The sequence below is a fragment of the Varroa jacobsoni genome, unplaced genomic scaffold (genome assembly GCF_002532875.2).
Source record: "Varroa jacobsoni isolate VJ856 unplaced genomic scaffold, vjacob_1.0 scaffold_27, whole genome shotgun sequence".
In the NCBI taxonomy this organism is placed as follows: Eukaryota; Metazoa; Arthropoda; class Arachnida; order Mesostigmata; family Varroidae; genus Varroa; species Varroa jacobsoni.
The window spans coordinates 58,657-82,646 of record NW_019212929.1 but is presented as its reverse complement, the minus strand read 5'-3'; the positions used below and the strand labels follow the sequence as shown (position 1 = coordinate 82,646).

The following is a 23,990-nucleotide window of genomic DNA, read 5'->3' as shown; positions in this document are numbered from 1 at the left end:
ATTTGTACACCTGCGATGCGTGTTTTTGTCCCAAATGGTGTTTGTTAAACTATTGTCAATTTGTCCCAAGAATTATTACAATGCCAATGATCCCTTGTGTGATCCCTTATGGTTTACGCTTAGCTGCTTTCCAATAGTAGCACAGTATCAACTCTAAAACGTCAATTTGTATAGATCTTGTCAGAAACTATTCGGCCAGCAATCGTCTTCCTAGGTGCCAACGATGGCGGCATCGACAGGAAAAAAACCTGTTTCTTTTTTGCTAGCGTCGATCAATTTGTTGGGCCTGAGTGCAACGTCACCTTTTTCATCACCAACGGCAAAGGAGCTCTTCTGACGATCATTGACAAAGTCGTGTCTCGGCGCGTCATCGAACTTTCAATTATGAATGGTCACGCTTTGTAAGCCAATTGTCGCCCACTGTGCCACCGTGTGAGCTGGCCAGCCATCAGCAGTGTGTCGACAGCTCTAGCTATAACAGCATAAGCAGAACTCTCCCGATTGCGAGCACTGCTTATTCCCGAAGCAATCTGCTATATTATCCCATTATTGTTCACTGCCGAAGCTGAACGCAAAAGTTCTTTTTCTATGGGACAGTTCGAACCTTACCAGGCCACGGCTGAAGTCGACTCATTTGTTTACCGACGCGTCACTTTTTTGCTCTGCAAGAGCAGCAGTTGTAGCGACAGAAACTGCCTAGACTTGGTTCGTTTTTCTATTTTCTCCAACAGCAGCATACGATGATAATTCGTCTTGCGATACGAACGCAGCACTTGTTCATGTATGCAGTCTGCTGTGAGATTTAGGCAGCGGCAGGGGAGTCCCGTTGAAAACGGGTTGTCAATAACAACGAGAACCGTTAGTTGTTAGTCTCAGTCCGACTGACTGCAGTACAGTTGCTGCTCGTGTCAATCCTGACGCCAGCCAGCCAGCCATTTTCTTTGGTGGCAAATATGATATCAAGTTCCGGTTGTCAGCGCCGCCAGCGCCGCCGCCGCCGCCGAAACAGCTGTAGCCCAATAGTAATGGCGTTCACAGCCCAAACAGCTATACCGGTCGGTACAAAGTGGACCCAAAAGATGGCAATAGCCAAAACTACTTGCCATCGCCACTTGGTGCAAAATTTCCCGACTGACAAAAGTGCTTTCTTCTTTGTCCGGCCAGCCTTCTAACAGAAGATCCCGCTATTATCCCCCTGTGAACCCGGGCACCGCCGTCGTGTCTATGGGCGTATGACCCAGAATTGATGGATGCGCAACGAACATTGCTAGATAAATAAATAGATAGAGTAAGTAGCTTGCGAAAAAATCCCTCGATTCGCCTTTTGGTTCTACTCAACTTGAGACGTCTTTTAAAGTGGACTGAACGGCTGGAGATGAGTAAGAACTGCGTATTGAGCGGATTCACAGTGCTGATGAAAATAACGGATCGAGGTGGAAAACGACGAGACAAAATAAGAAAACAGAAAAAACATCGAACACATTTTCTACATCTAAACAAAAGTAAGTTGTTTAAACCAAAAAAACTTGTTGTCGTTGGTTGGGCATCTTTTCTCATTTTGCCAATTTTCGGTTTTAATGTCCAACTCAACGAACGAGGTCAGGGATAGAGGTAATTTAAGAAGCAAAAAATAGGCAAAATGCGAACAGTCCGCAGATAAGAGCCGTCTCAAAGAGACAGAGCCAAGGGTGAACATATAAATAGCTATAAATAATGCTACGGATAGGACGCGGAAAGACGAGGTCAGTTTGGAAAACTGGCCTTCTGGCGAGGCCTTCTTTTGGTTTTTAGTCATAGTTCGTATTTTTTTCCGTGAACTTCTTTCTACACTATTTCAATATGAACTTTATGCGCGCCCAATAAGCCTGCTACGTCATTAATGAGTCGTAATAGTTTAGATATCAAGTTAGTATAATGGCCTGTTATGGCAGAAATAGTTTTATACGAACAGAGACTGTTTTTTTTTCTAAGGAAGTAACTCTTTTTTGAGCTACCTTTGCTACAGCTGTAGGATAAAAAGTATTTTTCACAGTTACCTCTGTGAAGTGATATGATTGTATCGACGTTTTAAATCAATGTGATAAAGTTATTTTTGATGCAGACGTTCTTAATTTAATGCTTTTGTTGTGTGTCGCTGCGCCATGTTGAGAGGCATAATTTTGGTGCCGCTATACCATATTGAGCTACGATTCACGTCCACACCAGTGTATAATGTTCTCCTGCCTCTCAAGTCATCATTCCATGTTTTTAATTTGACTTGATATTGCAATAATGTCTTCTGATTTACAAAAAAAGGACGATCCTCCATCACTTGGTATGACGGTAACGATGAATCGCCTAACGGAGACCAATAACAAGAAGAAAATACATATATATATCGAAAGCTCTTCTTTTTTCGGCTATAGGGGATGTGGGTAAGGCTTTGTCATCTTGTAATCAAGCAGCGAATCGGGGCCTTGTGCTGGCGCTAAAGGATTTTTTTTCATTGACCGAAACCGAGTTGGAAAACGCGCCGACCAATTCATGCGTAACTAGATGTTAACGAGCGAATCCTATCGGAGTAACGAAAATCAACGTGTGTAGGTACGTTTGTTCTAACCCAGCTAGCAGTTAAAAATGCATATATCGTGATAATGCTCTGATTAAAAGCGATAGAATACTACTAAAGTTTTGCGCCATGTTATTTATAGTATGATGACCATTATATTCAATCTTTTGCGTTCTGATTAAATTTCGGTTACCCCGGCAGTGACGCGGTGGTAGGCGTCGAGTCGTGGTGATGGTTTTGAAAAATTTCAAAAAGAATGGCAACGATAAGTTAAAAGTAGAAAATCAAATAGGCCGAAACACTATAGGTAGCCATAAGTTCATTCATATAGGCTTGTTCTGTAGGCTTTTACTATTATTATTATTATTATCGTTTTTTTGTCCTTTTTTTGAAACTAATGAAGACGGTATTATTCTATATATACTACACAATATGTATGAACGAATAACTTATTCAACTCTTTAGAAAAAAGCGATAGAGATAGGCTTTGCAAAGTGACCTACCAATACTAAAGTTACATTGCAAATTGTACAAACGTGTGCCGTACAGATAAAAAGAACGTATCAGCGTACGTGCAACTAACGGCAACGCTGAAGCCGTACGTCAACATTTGAACTCTATGCTGTAAATAGCATATCCGTTTAGAAGGCTGGCGGAATGATGGCCTTTTTGTCGTTCAGACTAGAAAAATATTCCTATTCCTTAAATTAAGTGGATGTTTTACTCGCGGTAGACATAAATAGTGACGAGGAAAAAGAAAATGGTTATGTGAGCAATCAGTGTAAGCCTACTATTCACCAAAATTTAACTTCGCTTACATGTATAAGCACAACAAGGGCAAGCAATCTTGTAAACAAGGACGCCAAAATAGGACCTAACTAATAAATGAAGCTTGTCTTTCCGCCGCGCTGATTACGTCTGACCTCGCGATCATGCTGGGTTTATAATTAGTGCCGTCTTCAAGTGCGCTGCGGAAATGCTATTGCTGGACAAGTTTTTTTAATATGCTTGCCAAGATGCAGTTGACGCAGGAATAATGATACTTCTGTGAAAAGCTAATTACCTTTAATAGAACGGTGATAGTTTCAGACTATAAGTCGCGTCCTCATTGTCGAAAGTATTCAGATTACATTTTTTAAATATAAATTTTTGGTATAAATGTCGCTGTTTTAGGAAAAAATATCATGTAGCAATATATCTACAACTGTAAGAGAAGCAACAGTGTACTAGAAGGATAGGCTTATTTTTTATAGATATGACACCAACAAGAAGAAAGGATGTTTCAGTTGAAATAGCAAACTATAACCCGTAAAGCCATCTACGACATTAAAGATTCAGATGTATCTTAGGCTGCCTCTGCAACAAAGATCTAAGCAGTATGCCGTATTTGTCATTAGTTTCTTTTCTGCATGCCCAATATATCAGTGACTATATATATATATATATATATATATATATATATATATATATATATAAACGTGTGTATCAGTACAATATCAGAAGCGCTCCGGATACCTGTAGTTTGTGTTTGATCCGTATGGAATCAAATTGTGTGTATGGAATGAAATCATGCATCCCCGCTGGGATCTGTAAATTGCAAACCAGTAGAGAACATCTTTGTTGAAAGTTTCTGAAACAAACAATCAGTCGATCAGACAATCAATCGATGCTTCCTACATTTTCGACATTATTGTCTAGAATTATTCGGAATATTATATCGTTGACCAAATTAAGTTGACCACGTGAACTTAATAATCATGCAGTGCCATAATTCAATAGCGTATTTAAGAACACGGGACTACAAATAAGCAAATGCTTTGCCACAGCCGCATGCGGTAAACATAAATTAGATAATAACTTTAATAAGTTATCACTTCCAAATGGACACGCGGCAGCGTAATCAGATAACGCGACGAAACTAGCATACGACATTTGTTTCCATAGATGTCTGCAGGACACGAATTTCTTGAGAAGCTGGAAACTGTAGAAGCAGAGATCAAGGTCGAATCCGTCAGAATGGCCGCCATACAGGAGAAGCTTCCAGACGAAAACAGGTCAGTTGAATTTGAATAAAGTATCAAAACAGTTCAATGCTGTTATAAAACCCACAGTTAACGCATGCAAGCGCAATAAACACAGATCGTTTAGTTTCCGTTCTGTTTCCCCAGTATCGTTTTTCTTCAGGCGAGTTTACGTTTTTTGTTACCCTGTTAGTCATGTACCACACGGTTCGTGTCACAAGTACCACAATGCATTGTAAACGCTGGAAACAGATACAGATAATAATGATCAAACATATATTAGGCCGGCGGAGCATTTACGAAAAACTATTATTGCGGTCCTGCAATTTAACATAACCCAGATGTGGTATCGATTGCTTGAGGTACGTTATGTCTACGATTAGTGGGTTTGCGCAATGTCTTGTACGATTCCCGCTTGTTGTTTCCGTTAAAACTCGTACGGCCTGCATAATAGCCTTGTGATCTAGCCCTTGACCAATACCGTTTTAGGTTAGGGTCGGCCATGGGCATCTTCTAAATGGATGTATTAATTCTTTCAGCCGACAATCGTTAATGATAATGAACGTCGAGTTGGCAAGATATTACTGCATGTCAGTTAATGTAGCGACGAGTCGCATCAATAGCAACAGTCGATTACCGCTTACTACAATGTGGCAACGATACTAGCTACATGATTGAAATTTAAAGGTAGCTATGGTATGAGGGACAACTTGAAAGGAGATGATGACAACATAAGTTAGCATATACAACAGCAAGCGTACGAATCAACTTTATGCTACGGGATAAAGAAGGCTAGATGCTGGTCACGAATGTCCCGAATTGGAGGTTTCCAGTACGCTTCGCCCCGGCGATTGATTATTTTTTTCTAGATTTCCGTGGCTCTCTCGTGCACTTGTCGACCGATTTCGACTGGCCCTGCTCCTTTCTTCCCTATTACTATCATTATGATCATAGTATGTTTAATTGGTTTTGCTATGCTTATCGCTCGTTTCGCGTTGCTTCAGAGAGGAGATCTCGTCCCGCATTGACATGGCAATTGGCTCAGCAAATCTAATTCTGGCAGGCAAATGTAAGCAGTTCCGCGATCTGTGTCAGAAGAATATTAACGAAAATTCCGGAATTCCGACCGAGTCCGTCGATGGCACGAAGAGCGGAAGCTCTGAGTTCCCTACCAGACGAGAGGATCTCGAAGGTAAGTAGTGAAACGAAGTTTAATGCATCAGTTTTCTATCGATATCTAAATATCGATTGCGTCTAGGCACGAAGCGTTAGGTCGAACTTGAATCGAGCTCGATTGTGTTACAGAAAGCAGTATCCACTTGATGTTGTCGTAACGCGTGACTGTCATCATACGTACACGGGCTAAGTTAGAATCCGGAAACGGGAACTAGATTCCTACATTAGAATAAGTAAGTAAGGAATTAATTGAAGCATACTATGGATTTATGGAGAGGCAGAGGTCACCGTTGCGGTACGTAGCATACATTGATATCTATGTAACTTCTCTCTTCATCACCTTTAGCCAGTGTCAGTCAATTAATTGTATAATTGTACGTTACGCTGGTTAATGAAGTCCTGTTACCGGCTAATTTATCTATCACTGCAACCGTTACGGAGTTACGGACGTGGCGATAGCTTTGCCTTGATGTCTACCGCTGATTTCTCAGCAGATCAAAATGAGACCGTCATACATGTTTACGCAGCCTCCATCTCTCCATTATCGAATCCTCGAGGCTTGTTTGCTTTAACTACGGTATAGGCTAAGCGTATATTGAGCGAATGGCTAGTAATAGTTGTTCGTTGTATGCTCATAACCTTGACCTTTGAAATATTCCTAATATAGACGTTTGCCGAGCATGGATTTCGAGTAAGTTCTTCGACCTGAAAGATCAAATCGCTATCATATCAATGAGATGTTCGTGAGGTTTCTCTTCGGCTGTCGGGGACATAGCAATGAGGTATCACTCGCGCGTTAACGGTCACCCCACATCCATCGAATTTTCAGATGCATGTTCTTAGTAAACCGAATTGTGCAGATATATCCCAACGAGCAACTGCGCCAATTATTTCGGCCACAAATTTCATTTGTGAATCTGCCTGATGCGTATATATTCGTTTATAATATCGACTGGTTTTGCCTCTATAATAAATAATTATGTTTTACGTAAATTTCTGAAAGCAGTCAGTAATATTCAGTTCAGCTAGCAACGCAACTGAGCGTCCCTGCAGTTCGAACTAAAAGAATATATTTCTAAGGCTAATGTTCAACATGAGAACAATGTGACGTCCCTTACTGTTATCCAGCTGGGCTTCACGTACGCCATTTATACCTGACTATCCTTTTTTCCTCGACCTGACCTGCGCTTCGTATTGGCACTTTTTTGCTACAATTCTTGTAGTTGTTTCCAATGTAACTTAAACACTGTGTTATTATCTACTCGCTTCTGCAGGCTTTTGGGAAATGATTTCAATGCCTATCCAAAAAGTGCGCGACGGTTTTGCTTCAATCGAGAGGCTAAAGGAGAACGGCTGGAAGGAGAATGAAGATACGAAGCCGCAAGTCAAGAAGACGATATCCACGGTAGGGCCAAAGTGTCAGGGATTCCGGAAGAAGCCTTTGGCCTCAAAGAACGACAACAATAATACCCCTAGCCAGGCTGATATTGACCGACGCGAGAAGGCTGCTCGTCAGAAGGAAGAGGCCCGCCAACGATTTCTGGTAAACGGTTTCCTTTCTGCGAGAAAATCGTTGCGTGGTTAATAATATCTGTACCCAGCGTCTGGTAATGTGAAACAACTGACCAATTAATCATGATCCAAGCAAAAATAGGATCGTTTTTTTCGAAATTCCATTTTTATATTTTTGAAATATATTTTTTAGAAAATGCCATAGCTTAATGGGCAGTACGAAAAAGATAGCAACATTTTATGTGCATCAACGTGTACAGTTCAATCAATGCTTTAGCAACATAGCTGTGTTGAAGAGAAATCAAACGTCTCTGTATTTCACTGCGAACGGTGCTATAACTGATATTTGTCCTGGTTTTCTGCTCATCCTGTTGCAGGAATACAAGAAAGAAAAAGCGGCCGCCCGTGATAAGATATCCTCGCAAAATGACGACGACGACACGGATGTTGTACGGTCCGAGTAGGTCAGCGTGTTAAAAAAGAACTTGTATAAAACTTATTGGGGCAGCTGTTCTAACTAATAAAATTGTTAGTTGGATCTAATTCATAACAAAGTAATTAAAAGTGCGGGTCGTACGTGATGCGATACGATACACTTGAAGATATGGAGCCTTTTCATACCGAAACGTCTTTCATATATATAACATTCGGACACGTGTTCGTTTCTCCATTTTAATATAATCGGGCCCTATTCAAATAAAAAAGGACATTTTTTTAGAAGATAAAACATGTGTAAGAGTCTGCTTCATATGATACACTAGATGGCGAGAGGTGATAGCGACGGAACAAGAATTATTCAGAAAAAAACGTCGATCAAATCCAGTAGGCATCATTTCAATTGATTGATAAGTGTTCGCTTTGGTTTGAAGGTATTCGATTTAATACGGCGTGCCTGATTTATTTCAAAATAAACTTTCCCATCGAGAAGTGTTAAAATCAAACGCAGCTCGGAAGCATGTGAACCTTATCTATATACTACATATTTTACCAGCATATTTTTTTTTGTACGTACGGTATGAGTGCTAACAACTAGCTGTTATTGTCCTTTGGTTGATGTGTCTATTTTAGATGACTGATGCAGTCGACGGTGTAACGATGACCGCACGTAAATTCATCATATATCCCCATAGAGCGAAGCCTACATAGTACATATGAGCAATACCTCGGATATATGGCAATAATTTATATCGTGCTCTCTGAATTGAAAAATTTCTCAGAATATATACTGTGATGTGATATTAGCCGGCAGACCCCGTGGGATAAAGCTGCCATTTTGCCGAAAATTTACATATATTATGATCCAAATCACTTTTCATAAAATATAATAGCGATAATCTCTGTCGAACGTTAGCGCGGCGATCAAAAACGTAGTTCATAATAAACTTACGATTTTGATCTCTACGCTGGACAACCTCAGCGAAACGAAGTCAACGGGAAGCAGTGCTAGATCAATTAAGTATCCTGAAGGAAAACAGCAAGACGAGCAGAAAAATCATCGGTAACCAGTTCTTGTTAGTGAAAAGGATGCTCATTATTATACATATATAATTATTTATAACTAATATATTAGTTGTAAATAGTTATATACTATCTGTATATATATATATATATATATATATACGGATAATGATATCACTGTAGTAACTTTGATGAGATATTTAGAGGTTACAACGATGTAGGAATTACTGCTGAGATCAATATGAGATTATACTAGACGTATGTCAACACTCGTCGGTTACTAATTGAAGACTATTATTGGAAATACCTTACCATGTACTTCTTCGTGCTTGTCCTCCTTAAGTAAAATGGTTCACAGAGCACCCCATAATAAAGTCCCGTTCTTGCATTTCCAGAAAAACAAAAGGGTTTTGCCCACTCCTGTGGCTAGCTTGCAATAAATTGTGTTTTTTGCTTAACAGTTTTTACTTTTCTCTGGTCTTTGGGGCAGAAACAATCTTTCTTCTTCGATACAACAGCGTCTTAAATGCAGTGTGTTTACAAGTAGCACTTTCAAATAAATAACTGAGGTCTAAGGAAGAAGTCATCACTTTAATTTGACCTCGAAGCAGGATAATGCTGGGCTTATTCCATCGCTGAATGATAGCTAAAAATAAAAAGTGGAGTTTTGTGCCGGTACAGCCTTTCTAACAAGGATTTGAGCAAAATCAGACCTTTTCGTTCTAATGCTTCAATCACAATTCGTTGAAGGTAAAATCAGCTCTAAGTAACCAATTCCGTATTGTTCCATAGGACATCCTCTGATACACGGTACTTTGCTAGTTTAAACATTTTCCTACATATTCGAATTTGAAGCATTTGCTAAAAATACTCGCTTGTTTACGATAAAGTGAGTGAAATTGGTATTTCTTGATCGTAGGGCTCGACGTTATCAGTTGATCTGTTGATAACCAGATCTAATGAATGAAATGAAAAATTCAAGATAATTATTAATTATACAGTGAGATAATAAACAGGCACCCGTCGTCACCGTTACACCAGACGTGCTGAGCGTAGATTTTATACTTTTTCAACAATTATTGTAAAGATATGACATTAGAACATGCGACATCTTTATCAGTCTAAGACTGGTACAGTTTTTAGGCCGATTTTTAAATTTGAATTTGGAAACGGAAATAAACTTTTAAATAAAAAAAAAACTTTTGCAAATAAGTTTTTAAAAAAAATTGGTTATTTTTTTTCAGCGGGAAATCCTTTGGAGCGATTGTTTCAACAGTTTAAGACGGCTTAAATACGGTATTCGACCTTAGCGCGGCAAAGTATATCACATAATAGTCTCAAGACAGATCGCATCTTTGCGGAACAAATATCTTCAACTAGTAGGATTTTTAATATGGAATCGTCAATTATCGAGCCACTTAAAAGACAGTCTTGAGGCAATCTTTGCTAAATTAGAAGGCGCATGAAACGGACTGCATCCTTCAAATCGAAAATGCCGTTCTTCAACTTCAGCTACCATCAGGCAATTTTTTAAGCTGAATAATCGCACAAGACGCACGCGCCCTCAATTGTCTAAGCAGCCTTTGACCTTCACGAAGTGCAAATTATCGATTGCCACGATTGGATCTTGTTTCCTACTGAAGCATTCATCTTCGCAGTTTGAAATCTCTATCGTGGCAGACGGCGACACAACATACAAAAGAAAAGACAGCGACTGACTTTAAATAACTGTATTTGTATAGTTTATATAAAACAGCCTTGAAAATGTTAACTAACAAGTTTAATATTTTTAGTTCCTTTAACAACGAAAATGTTTACTATGAAGGTTAAAAGGTTAAATGAGCTAGTCATTTTTGCAAGTAATTTATTGTTATATAATTTTTAATTAATAAGAATTTAACACAACACATGGTCATCAGCGGATTAAAAAACCAGTAAGTACTTCTTCTGGGAAAAGGAAAATTCTTTGGCCATTTTGTATTGGTAACGCTCCTTCCCTTCCTTATGCGATATCGGTCTTGACGTCTTTCAAATCAAACAAAGATATTTTTAATATTATAAACCATCTAGTTAAACTAATTATACTTACAAAATCTATGATCATTGCTGCACAAGAAGCACGAACGCCTGCAAACATACGTAAAAGTCGAGAGACCCTTAAAACGTAATTATATGATGCCACTTGTTGAGTACTTCAAATGCTAGACTGCCAATCCGCAGACATTTACTACAAAAATGCAGTACCTGACAAATGACAATCAATGTGTAATTCGTTTTTTTAGAGCTATAATTCTACGTAGACGGTAGGCCTAACTAACAAGTTTTCATTGCGACTAATAACCGATAATAGGCCAAAGAAGTTCCGTTTTTAATAACAAGCATCTGACAGGTCTGCGGCGGGTAGATGATCTGACTATTATTATATTATTATTATAAAACTAATTTATGCCATATAATTATAAAGTGAGTAATAATAACTGCGTGTTTATACTGCATCAAATGCGTTGAAGAACATCTTTTCATAAGAACGGGCCAACAGACCCGTTTTGAAGTTGAAGATAATGATTGACAATGCTATAGCCTGTTTACTGCACTTAATTCAAAAGTTATCTAAGGCCAAGAGCCAATAGCGAATTACGGACGAGAGTTGCATAGTAATGATAAAGGATTTTTTGCGGATGTCGTCTACAGCTGGATAAAAACACTCCTTTTCTCTAAATTTTAAAAACATCTATTGTTATTGTTATGAGATGGTCTACGGCTAACCGGATAGACATGCTACCCGAGATATGGCTAACCTACATATCTATGCGTTATTATATTACGTTTGCGTTTCTGGCATGCGTATAGGTCTAGCTGGTTTACAATACGGCGTCGGAACCACCCATTCAGTGGATCTTTGGGTTTATCAAATTTTGATGACGATGGAAGCTCTTCTTATACAATAATGATGTTGGATTTGAGACCACCTTATTCACTGGATCTTGATACGAGGAAGACATTGAAATGACAGCACCCAGACTCCGACCTGGCTAGGACTTCAATCCCCAGGGACGTGAGAAACCTTTTTCGTATATATGTCTTGTATGTGTGTGAGAGACAGAGGGAGAGGGAGAGCGAGAGAAAGAGAGTAGGGGTTTCTCACGTCCTCATATCGCTGACAGCAGCCTCAACTTGATCCTAGCGAGGGGACCTGTTATGCTAACTGGCGTTGTCACCTGGGTAGTCTACAGATATCTGTGTCTCTTCTACGCCAAAAACATGGAAATAAATGTTGCATTACTAAGCACCAATAGTCTACTTACTTTGTCCCTGTCACTTTTGCACGAATGGATATTGTATCACATTTCGGCATATTTCAGGCGGAGGGTCAATCTGATGATTCGCGATCGGGACGCTACTCCGCTGCTGTCGTATCGCTTAGAGCATCTTGTTTGATCCCGTTAGTTCCCCTTCCGTTTCTCGAAGAAAGAGACTCTCAGCAATTTGGCGACAAACCTCTTGCAAAAAGAAAAAGCTGTGGTGGACTAGAATACACTCTTTATGCATTGGTCGGTTACAGAGTCTTCTCTGGATTTAATTTGCTTACTCGTTGTATCCGTATTTGTATGCGATCTCCATAATCCATGTCCTTATCAATAGGTAAAGCGACGGTGAAATAAGTGTGTCAATGCTATGCGGATCCCATTTGCACTAAAAACCCATATGGTCTAAAAGCACCCTTTTTGAAGGGTTTACTTGTTTTTCTTTTGTTAAAAATCTTTCCGGACACAAACGATTAAGCATAGATAGTCTGTGTCTAAGCAGGCAGGTCACTTTTACATGCGTGTCTCAGAAAACGTGCCAGCTGAGAAAAATAGTTTTTATTATTAAGACCGTCATGTTAATGAGTCATGGCTTTTTCCGATGTTTTTTTTCTAATTGTTTTACTGTGTCATTTTTAACTTATTTTTGCTGACGATCCGCCTTCTGCTTAATCGATTATTTCGACACAAATCAAAGGTGAGTGGTATACCGTGGTAACAACGTAACGTTTTAGCGATTCGTACTATACTAACATGATGCTCAGAGCCAGCTAAGGTCAGCCGATGGACGATAATGGAACTACGAATAGGGATTTTGTTTAGTTAGACAATAGAATTTACAAATTGTCCAGATATTTAGTCTAGGTTAGTATGTATGTATGCTTATCCTACTCGGCGACGAATCGCCCTAGCTCCATTGAAAGAACAAAAGAAAAGCGATGGACGCCATGATTAGCAGACGCGCATCGTACCCCGTAGCTTTGCTTGTGGTGTATAGCTCTTGGTCCAGCCAGGACACTGTCTTTGTTGGTGATGCTTTCTCACTTAAGCAGCTGCCTTCCACCGACGGACGTCATTCGCGCCAACTTGTCTGGCTGCCTTGCGACCGCCAATCGATTCCACTCACGTGCAACGACACTTAATATCCGCACTTACGATAAGAAGGCGGGAGGGAAAAGACAGACCCCCACGCGCGAACGTGCGAGTCTAACCTCTCTCAGACGCCTCCTCACATGTACGTCTAGAACCGACAAGCGTTGTGCTGTCGTAGCCACCATAACAGTACACATGACCAAACTGGCCCCACAAGAGGCAGTACTAAGGAAGACTAACACAGCCATTACAATGGCGACAATCGTAAGAAGAGGAATAGAAGGAAGACCCCGTAGCTGCCTTGTCGTAGAGCGCTATTTCTTTAACCCCCTCGCCTTCCCCTCATTTCCTCTCGCTCTTCCTGAGGGTTAGATCGGTTAGAGACGGCTATAGAAATACCTAAGTCAGCCACCTATACATTCACACAGGCAAGGAGACGGACATACTTAGACGCGTATGGCCCGTTAGAAAGATATATCATCGGAGAATAGCCCATATCGGCAGCTCAGTCGACGACAAGGTTGAGGAATGACGCGAAATGTTTGCAGGATACGCGAGGTATTGTTATTCAGCAATGGTTCATATCACGGATGATACGGCGGCCAGCAGAGGATATTTGCCTCGTTGCCTCGTACGCCTACGTGGAGAAACTATGAAAGAAAAGTTACCGCAATATATGCTACGGTACATTTGGAAATCACATGCAACTTGCCCCTAGCCTGCGCGGCCTTCCTCCGGTCTATCATGATGCCAATTTGGCACTGGCTTACTGCTTACATCAAAGGCCTGAGAAGACCTGCAGATGTTGCTAACTTCAGTATCTATCTTCTAGACTACTTTGACACCGTACTTGACGTTCGTATAAACCACGAATTAAGCCGCTTTGACGCTGAACGTATTTTCTATCTTGCAGCTGATATTTATAAACACGAGTCGACGATATTCATCAAACTTCACAATTATTTTTTATATATAAAAATTACGAAAGGTTATTCGACAAGAATTAGCTAGAGGGCTATCAGTAAGCATTGTCGTCGTAGGGGCCGTAAGTAAACCACTTCTTTGATTTTGTTGTGTCTAGCGTAAAAAAGGAGCCACGTTTGTCATTAAAATTTATGTCATCATTATAACTGTCGTTGAATCATGCACTTGAACACATAGCTGTCTGATATCATAAGCAGAATCTGCATACCGTATCTTTTAATGTAATGGTACATATCTAACGGACCTCTGACCACCGTGTTTCTTGCATCTGAGTGCTCGATTCTTGGGTCTCAACTAGGAGGGGAAAGTATTGCAGACCTTTTTTTGTGATAACTCGAACTATTCAATGGCGCAGAGACGATCGAAGATTAGCATACAAGAATATGAGACACGCATAGAGATTTTCCAGGCACCGATGGATCGGCTTAGAAGAGTTTACCTACGATCTTAGCACTTTCTCTCATTTGAATTGCACCACATCCGAGAGAACCACTTCAAGTCTAAAGCAAGCTCGCACGAACTGACTGGATGGCACCCTGCCCGGTTTGGTCATAGATCGGTTCTACGTTAAGTTGCTAGACACTACAGTCAGCCATTGCACTCTGTTTTCTTGCCTCTATGCTGCCACTGGTGAGAGTTAGGACCAAATAAGTCTGAATCCCTTCGGCTATTAACTGGACATGTAAAGCAGACGAGCGTGAACGATCTCTATAGAAGCTGAAAACGAAGGCTCTGGGAGAGAGGTTAACACTAGAACCGAACGCCGTCGCTGATCGAAACGACTGCTGCATAGTCTCGCCGGGTTGCCTCTTAGATAGCGCGGGCCGGGTCCGTATGATAGTCCTCAGCAGAGGCGGCAGATTTTTGCTAGTGCCTACCAGCGCCCTGCGATCACTGCAGCCGCTAGCAGCTGCAGTAACAGCTAAGCAGTGGTAGCAACAGTGACAGCCACTAGCGAACAACAAACAAACACAAGGGACGCCGGCAAAGACGAGCAGGGTAAGCGGCAGCGGCCCGCGATCGCCGACAAATAAATAACTCACATCGTTAACATTTATACAAATATAAAACGATTTTATGGCCTTCCCCGCCCCGTCCAACTCGGTCAGTCCGGCGGCTCCTGTCGGTACGTTCCCTCTCTCCGATCGGTCTGTGCTCTGCTGTCCCCTTCCCCCTTTACGGTTTGGCTTACCTCGGATACCCCATCGTAGGAAAAACGCTAGACTTCCACGGTCAGCTCTTTTGGAGGAACACCCTTGCCCACTTTGCTAGACGAGCGCTGGCTTTGTAATACATATACAGATGGGTAGTATACACACGCAAGAATAAAAGAACAGAACGAGTAAGAAGCAACGAGTGTGGATTTTACTGTGGCTGCATCCGTAGCGAATGCAATTATGCATAACTGCTATAGGGTGTACCGTTATCATCGTTGGAAAACGCGGAAAAATTTTAAAACTCGGTCATAGCCATGTATCTAGAGCGTGTGTTCACTCATGGCGCATCCACCGTGTTTACCTGCCGACGCAATACCTAAGACAGTTAAGGATAGTGATTTAAGAACTAGGTAATTAATATACAATTGTTGCCTCGATGTAAGGATATTTTCGAACATCGTTGGAAATGTAGCAGCTACTCCATTGAATAGCTAATTTGCCTTCGTCATTGCAATGGCCGGAAGTTGTTATGGCGCAAAAGTCAAAAAAATATATGGTAAAAAGGATATTAAACTGCAGTCAGCCGCATCAGTACTGCCAAATATGTCATTGAACACAATTCGACCTCTGGTGTAGGCAGGTTTATACATAAAGCCACTTTATACATAAAGTGGTTCCACTCGTGGACTATGCCAGTATTGAAGACTAATAAGATGTCTGCTGAAATTATTGCGTTATTCCCTTCGCACGATATTCTTCTTTTCGTACACTCCATTATTACGGTTCGATTTGAATTGTCCAGTTATTGGATGTACAATATTTCCACTCTGGACACCAAAGTTCCTACAGACCCCGTACTCTTGCTTCTGCGCAAACGAACAGGTGGCAGTATTTTGGCTCAGCTCATAGAAACACAGACCCCAGACTAACTGCCCCAGGCAAATGATCGAAAGGGTTAGCTAACATTGAAGTCGGCTCTCATTTTATTAATGTTATATGGTCGCATCGGCAGGGAAAAGGGACTAAAGAGGGCAGAACTGTGTGGTGTGCCGTCATTTGTTGTCTCTAGACGCCCAGGCCCGGGCACACCCACATTCTCACACAGTTTGCTAACAGAGTCGCTCATCTCCGATTAATTTTGCCCTTCGAAAAATTGTCGTACATGAGAAATTGCCAGCTTTGTTTGTGCCTTTCCCATAGGACACAGATGGATCAAGTAGACAAAATTTGTCAACTATGTTTAACTGGAGTTGTGCCGCTTTGGACGAGATGTGGGGTCTCTGTGACGAGGAAACTAAGGGCAATTGACGGAATCTCAAAGTAACTGCAAATAAGCTATGTTAACGCGAAAAAGAAACTACAGGACAAATAACGGTGCTTGAATAGGACATGTTTGCTAGAGAGAAGTTACTACGTCTTAGTGTCTTATTGAAACAAACACATGTATGACATGGACGACTATCAGCGGTGATTAAAGGCAATGGGTAGTTCATAGGCGGTTGTCTACGTACGAGGAGCTTTGCTTTCGCAGCGAAATCGTAAAAAATTATATCGACCATTTGCAGAGGTTACTAATTTTTGAAGCATCGCCGCTTAGGTAAGGCAATTTCAACGGAATACTGAGTTAACTGATTGACTGATGTTTGCTTAAGCTTTGCTTAAGGACGCAAATGTAGGCCTTCGAGCAAAGAAAAATCAGTTTTCGTTCGTGTGGTTCAGGTAGTCCATCCAGATACTGTACAGGCACTTCAGCCCGAAGTAGCTGACAGCCGCCATTCGAGACGCTGTTTGCTTGCGTTTAATATCAGTTGACTAAGCTGTACATTGGGTTCAGTGCTACAACCCACGACCGGCGTATTGAACAGTGAAAACTACGGAAAATTACGCTTAACTTTATATTTGCTACAATTTTGGTAACGTTTGCACTTTTTCTGTGAAGGTGAAGGAGAACTAACCCGATTACTCTGAGAGCTTTTTTAACAGTCGATCCGGTTTAGAATCTCAAACTTTAATGGGTTACTGTCTATTTGGCAAAGCATGTTTTCATCAGTGCAAACATTTTTTTCCTACTTTGTGGTGGTTTGAGATACGGTTTGTTCTCCTTGGAGAAAACTCGTTCTTGTTTAGTTCTTGTAGTTGCTTCCTGCGGCTGAAATCCTTACCAGATAAAGACAGACTACATCGATTTCACCGTGGCGAAGTACCAGCAAAGCGCTTGGGTCAATTTCTTACACTTGACACAAATCACGGCGGTCCTGTTTTCCATATGAGTGCATCGATATTCGGCGCTATTGATGGATAGAACCACAACGAGGCCTAGTGCGGGTCGGTAACTATAATCACACCATAAGGTACCTCTCTCATTGGTATATTTGTTCTCGAGGTGAAATTCTGCTTTCAAACATGTGTTACAATTGTCCACTGCCCTTGCGGTCGTGAACGGAAATCGCGATAGACCATTACGTGATCATTTTGACGTAATCATTCTTCTTGCAAGGTAAAACGGAAACATACATTGTCCTTGCGATAACAGATTACCATCTGAGAGAGAGAGAGAAAACCACAAAGCGAGGTATGCTATTCGCAAGCTGTACAACGTACTAGAACATGTAATTCTTTAACCTCATGGATACGTTTTTGACATTATATAGAGGAGAAGAGTTTTCTATTAAGTACCGTGAGGCTTTTCTAGTCATAGAAGCTTTCGCGCCTTCATTATTTACTGACAGGTATTAAGTCAAATAAGAGTAATAACCTTTTTAATAATCCTGTTGTTTTCAAAGAGTTCATCTTCCGACATCTGCACCATAACGATATACAATGTACATCCTGTCATTTGCGGCAAAGGACAATAAATCTAGAGTCGTCGCTATAGAGGAGTCTGCAAAGCAACCACGCAAGATCTCAAAGCTCGAACTCCCAGAGATACTCACAATACACAAAGCTAGAGCGCTTATTTCCGTGTAGAGATGACGGTCGCAACACTGCAGTATTCCTTCAAGCCTATTCCTTTTCCTTTTTGAAGGAAGAATCCTTACGAGCACAGCTCTAATTTTACCGCTTGTCTGAATTAGAAGGCGTTTCAAGGGCAGCCTGCGATTGGTCTTCGGGCCTAATGCTACAACCATCTTCTGCTGGCTTCCCTGGTATTGTTACGACCGACGTCTCACCTAAAGGTGATCCATAATCTTTAGCGGTTTCATGTTTTGAGGATGATTTTTCATCTCCGTCCGATTTCTCTTTACTAGGTCCTTTTTTAGTGTCCTCGACCTTAAGTTTTGCTCCGTAAACACCTCGTACCTCATCAGAACCGGAGGATCCTTTTTTCTGCGCTTTTTCGGCTTCCTTTTTTCCTTTCCGACGCCCATTGATATTGTAAGGAACTGGTGTAGGGGAACCAGCCCAAGTGGCCCTTTGGACTATATCATCTAGATCCGATGGTGTATCAAGTATTTTTTTCTTCTCTGCCTTATTAGGCGGTGTTTCGGAACCTGAACGAGCTCGACGTTCCATTTGTTCACCCTTGCTACCCCTCGCTGGCCGGACGTCACTTAACTGAAGCTTAATGGGACCTTCATGTTTAACTTCTGGAAACGATTGCTTCATAATATCGGATCCTTCTTCTTGGGCATTTTCTTTAAGAGATACTCTTTCCACCTTTTTTACAGACGATGATCCCCGAAAAACTTCTTTAGAACGCTGCATTTTTTCTCTTTGTGTAGATCTTTTTTGGTCTTCCTCATTAAGTTGACTTCTTCCTCCTTCAGGTCTTGCAAGCTTTTTTTCTGCAGGTTCAGATCTGTTTTCTCGAGGGCCTTTACTTCTGGTGTCACTTCGTTGTGCATTTGATACCATATTATCTGTTGACTGTCGCACAAAAAAACCCTTCGTCACTTTCCTTCGGATTTGGCCTCGGGTAAGCGCCTTACGCGGCTTGGAGAATCGTCGTGAAAGCGGCGCAACGGAGCCCCTTTTCATGCCTTTCGTTTCCTTTTTTCTAGAGTCCTGAGACTTTCTTCTGCGTTTTGGCTCGACGGAAGGGAGTGTAGCCCCTCTAGATGCTTTCGTTTTTTCTCCAGAAGATTTTTGACGAGTTGGTTTGCTTTTTTCATCAGTTTCCTCTTTAGAAATATCAACTTTACGGGAAACTACAGAACTTTCACTAGGCAGTATAACAGAACTTTTCTGTTTTTGCTCTTCACTTACTGGTGGTTTCTGCTTCGTAGTTACGGTGTCACGAACTGCCTTTCGTTTAGTGTCATCTACAGGAGTCACAATGGCTGTTGGACTTTCTATCTGCGGTTTATCGGTAACGGGCGGTTTTTGTTTTTGATCTACCTCCTTACTGCCACTCTCTGATTCACTTTCTTCCGGGCCTGCCATTTCTTTATCAGCCAGTTTCACCTTTACCTTACGAGGTTCTTCAGACGACACTTTTTTCTTTTTTTCCTCTTGCGGCGCCTTTTTACTTTCCTCTGGCGGCGCCTTCTTTTTGTCCTCACCACTCGCACTTTTTTCCTCCTCTGGCAACTCATGTTCCGACCCTTGCCTTAAAATAAATCCCTTTGTGACCTTCTTCCGGATCTCTTCTGGCATTAGCTTCTTCTTTCGTCTGGAATCGTCCTCAGCAATGTCAACTTTAGGCTTAGGGATGTCCTTGACGTCCTTAGCTGGAACTACTTCTTTATGCTTGGTTTCGCCAGCCACAACCGGAGTGCTCGGCGCAGCAATGTTAGATTTCATCTCAGCCATATCTCTAGAGATTTTATCCAATCTTGGGGTTTTTGTAGCTTTCAACTCGCCGACACTTTTTCCTCTCCTCTCTCCGCAGCGGGCATCTGAGCAGCCACCGACCTCGCATATGTGATGTCGAAAGTTACGATCGTCCATCCGATATTTTTCATCAACGATATACTCTTCCTCTTCGTCATCAACAACTTCTTCCTCAGGCCATTTAAGTTTCTTGTCGTCACGGTAGATCAGATTGCGGTGTGCAAGCACTACAATGTCGTCATCATCAGAGATGCGGGTTCGGTCATCCTCGAACCGGTGGTGCACTGATGGGGTTGCTGCGAAGGTCGAGGTCGTCTCCTCGGACGCTGTCTCCACCGAACTTTGTATGTTTGCAACATCGGACGCTGTTCGATTGTTATGGGCAATATCCGGAGGCATTCCTTTCACCTGTAGGGCGCGCTATCGATAGTATAGCTTACCTCAGGAAAGGTTGATGCACATGTTTGTAGCCGCACTCACTATCACACAATTTTCGTTGTCAATATTGACTTATCTGCTGCTCCACCGGCCTCATAGAGCAGCCTTGCCTCATTATTGCCAGCAACCGACATTGATATCGTTCTGCCAAGAACGAAGCAATATCTCTGTGTGGACAAAGCAACCCGCTACAGAAAACTTCCATTAAACAATTTTCATTTACAGCTTTAGCTGCGTATTGTCTTACTGAAAATATTAAGATGCTTCGATTGTGTGTTGAAATAAGCTTGCGTGTTTACGGCTTTAACCTCGACAGGGGCTCTACGGTCGTTTAAGCGTCGGAAAAATGAATCTCTTTAGAGAAATCCTGCCCGGTACAGCGGTTTGTCAGTCTAATGACATTATTATGTGAGACCGAGACTCTAGTTTTAGCCCACAAACTGCTGATGAAATAAAAAAAAAACTAAAGCAGATATCCTATTGAATTAATTTGACGCAATGGCTTTCTCTTTCCCGCTAAAGCTTGCACCGTAAACAAGCCATACACATTTATAAATTGGACACTAAAAACGACAAACAGCAGATTTTGCCATAGTATCCTGCCATCCTTCTTCTTAACAATCCTTTGTTATTTTGCATTAACAGGTTTAAAAAGGTTTTCATTAATTCAACACACTGACAACACATTAACTAACGGCAACTGAAATCAAGCTTCTCCTAGAGATAACTCCATGATTGATCATAACACAGCAGACCACAAGCATAGACGAGCGAGCAATGCATACAGAGCCTACAAAGAATCGAATCGTTTGAATTTTTGCTATTGACGTTTCAGTTAGCGCTATCTGAGCCGTCAGAGACACGACGCAAAGCTGTCAGGTCCCATACGATATTTCTATGTACATTGCTATAACGTACCTGCCATAGAGGTTTGTTTGTTTGCTTATCATACCTCGATTAACGTCGACTGCTCCGTCGGTCGTTCGCAAGCTTTTGTAGTATCTCATTTGTTAATGGACCGAATAAGCAGTGAACACGAAGGAACTAGAAAGGGCGCATGAGTTCACTCGTTGTCAGCGATCGGTAAGCTGGAACTGAATACCTGAACATTACCAAGTGACAAGCGGTAATAGCTAGACAAACAGTCAATGTGTGTTGAAGTCTAGGAACGAACGAGGCGCTCGAGTAACGACAGGACCAGATGTTCACGCATCGCCTAACTGGAACTAAAATATTATTGTGTTCTATATGTTAAAGTGATTTTGGTTATCCCGTATCGACTCGTTTTGTATGGCTTAAGGATGGGATACCCTACTCTGTTCAGTTATTGATAGCTAGTTAAATATGCGGAAAAATTAGGTTTGTCTATCGTCATTGTACCACGTTATGGTTCTGTCGAAATTGCCTTAGGCGTCCGGCACCCGATACGAATCTGTATACATTTGACTTCAAATCTTGGAAGGAGAGAACCTACACAAAATACGGCCTTCTACCTGTGGCCTCGTCTGCAGTTTGATGACATCACGTCCAGCACTCGAATCTACATTTCTTGGTGGAACGCAGATGTGGGATGCTTACTTTAATTGTATCCAGTTTACCTGAAAATTAATATTTCCAAGGTAACTAGATACAATTGGCTTAAAATACATCGTTTTTATAGTATAGTATTATCTGGCCGCTTGATTTTTATCGCACGTCCTACCTGTATTCCAAATGGGTCATTGTTTTGTCCATTGCAAGGTATCGGTGCGAAGTTCAGTACGGAAAATTAAACGAAGTAAATAAAAACAAAAAGGTTGCTTCGAAACCTAGTTTAGACTAATATGCACATGGTATAACCAGGACCGATCTTCAATAACCAGTTAGGTTGGATCCAATAGCTCGTGCAGGTTCGGGGTGCTCACTGAATATCAACAGGAACACAAGCATATGCTTGCACAGCTGGCTTTTTCGTAACTACCAGCCATATTTCCTTAACAGCCCGTTCTCCCTGTCGAAGAGCATGGAGCATAAACCTGGCAACATGTCGTCCAACATGTCCGTGTATATAGATGGATATGCAAATATAACCTGCTAGACCGATCTATTCGTAGAGCGAAACGCAAAACCTTTATAGGGCCGTAAAGGGTCGAGGAGTCCTATAGGGTGGAAAATGACTGAATGCAGCCTGGACAGAGGCCAATCGGGAACAAGCAGGCTTGACTGAAATATCGATCCTTTGTGTTGCCCCTAAGTGAATCAAAATGAAGGCACTATTATTAAGCGGAAGCGTACGTTTCAGAAGCACCGAGATAAATTCTAAGGCCAGCAGAGTTAACCGTTATTGTTATTCAGGCGTTTTCTCTAAAACACTCACAGCGCAAAGGGACCGAACCGTTGCTTTGCTTAAAGCTGTCTTCTTTAAATTTTCATATCTTTGGCTATAGAAAGCTATTTTTAGGTGGTACATAGAAATATGGGATGTGTATAATATATAATAAAAATAAACTGAGGGAATTTTCTAGTGTTAAAGAGGTTCCTTATTACGTTTCGAGTGTGACGACAGCAGGTGTACGCTGCACATCCGTTCGCGTGAAAATCTGTGATTCTTCTTATCATCTACACGTAAATTGCTTGTACTTTGGGGTACAGTTTATCGTATACGCACGGAGAGCACTTTCTCACGTAACGTTTTTGACAAGACACAATATAACTGATAACGGTAGTAGCTGTTGTGACCAGATAACTAGAAGGGGTTTCGAACCGCGATTGTTAACGATTTATAGCTATTTCGTTTGAATGCTATTATATTATGTGTCATCTAGAATCGGTGCTTCGAGACCAATGACGATTTTGCAGGCAAGTAATAGGCCATCCTAGACACGGATCTGTCTACACGTATAATTACACGACCGGTGTGAAATCTAAAACGTCTATTTATTATAAAATTTATTTGGTAATGAGCGGTGCTGGAGAGCAGAGCTACTGTCTACTATACGAATTTGGCAGAATTTTAAAAGTCGTATATCACCAATATAATGAACGGCTCGTTCCTTTTTAGATCAAAGAAATGCAGCAGACTTATCCTGTGGGCGAGTTGTCTCGTCCGCATTGAAAACACTTCCGCGCGTTCGAATCGGGCTGCTGACTCTAGGGCATTTCTAAAACACCTCTCTCTGTCTCAACTTGCTTTCTTTGCATTGCAAAGTTTCTAAGTTAGTTCGTTCGTAAGTGCACTGAGACGGTGACTGGGTATGCACCAACAGAGAGAAGCCATGGCCTCAAGTTCCTAAAGTTTAAGAGAAATCCATCCTTGTCTTCTAACACTGCCTGAGCTATTACTTTCTGCTATTTGGCCGATCTTATATGCCTGCGTGACTAATGTGCCACTCTGACCACTGACCAATGGTCACTTGCCGACGGGTTTAAGTTTCGTTCCAGTGAAGTTGAACAATGAGAACCAGGGCAGAGAGTGATGAATATTTATGAAGCTCATTTGGGTGATGCCCACGTTATTTCTTTTTCCCATTCATCATCATCATTAGTA

General features: G+C 41.4%; 2 protein-coding genes across 12 annotated transcripts in view; one reads left to right on the top strand and one right to left on the bottom strand.

Annotated features, from left to right (window-relative positions):
• LOC111258965 (disks large-associated protein 3) overlaps nucleotides 1–9,173 on the top strand; it is a 14,148-nt gene extending 4,975 nt beyond the window's left edge. For 3 of the 5 annotated variants that reach the window (XM_022830611.2, XM_022830587.2, XM_022830603.2), the window contains 5 exons: nucleotides 4,493–4,602; nucleotides 5,574–5,761; nucleotides 7,020–7,288; nucleotides 7,635–7,721; nucleotides 8,326–9,173. In XM_022830611.2, coding sequence (XP_022686346.1) covers nucleotides 4,493–4,602; nucleotides 5,574–5,761; nucleotides 7,020–7,288; nucleotides 7,635–7,721 — 654 coding nt within the window. In that variant the 3' untranslated portion in view covers nucleotides 8,326–9,173. Of the gene's footprint in view, nucleotides 1–1,357; nucleotides 1,503–4,492; nucleotides 4,603–5,573; nucleotides 5,762–7,019; nucleotides 7,289–7,634; nucleotides 7,722–8,325 lie in introns of those variants that run through there. The other 2 variants (XM_022830621.2, XM_022830595.2) reach the window with 2 other exon arrangements.
• Nucleotides 8,903–23,990, bottom strand: part of LOC111258986 (uncharacterized) — a 70,853-nt gene continuing 55,765 nt past the window's right edge. For 3 of the 7 annotated variants that reach the window (XR_015310392.1, XR_015310390.1, XR_002679344.2), the window contains one exon: nucleotides 8,903–10,842. The gene's annotated coding sequence lies outside the window, so the exon portion shown is untranslated. Of the gene's footprint in view, nucleotides 10,843–12,020; nucleotides 13,662–21,416; nucleotides 22,183–23,990 lie in introns of those variants that run through there. The other 4 variants (XR_015310395.1, XR_015310394.1, XR_002679350.2 and 1 more) reach the window with 4 other exon arrangements.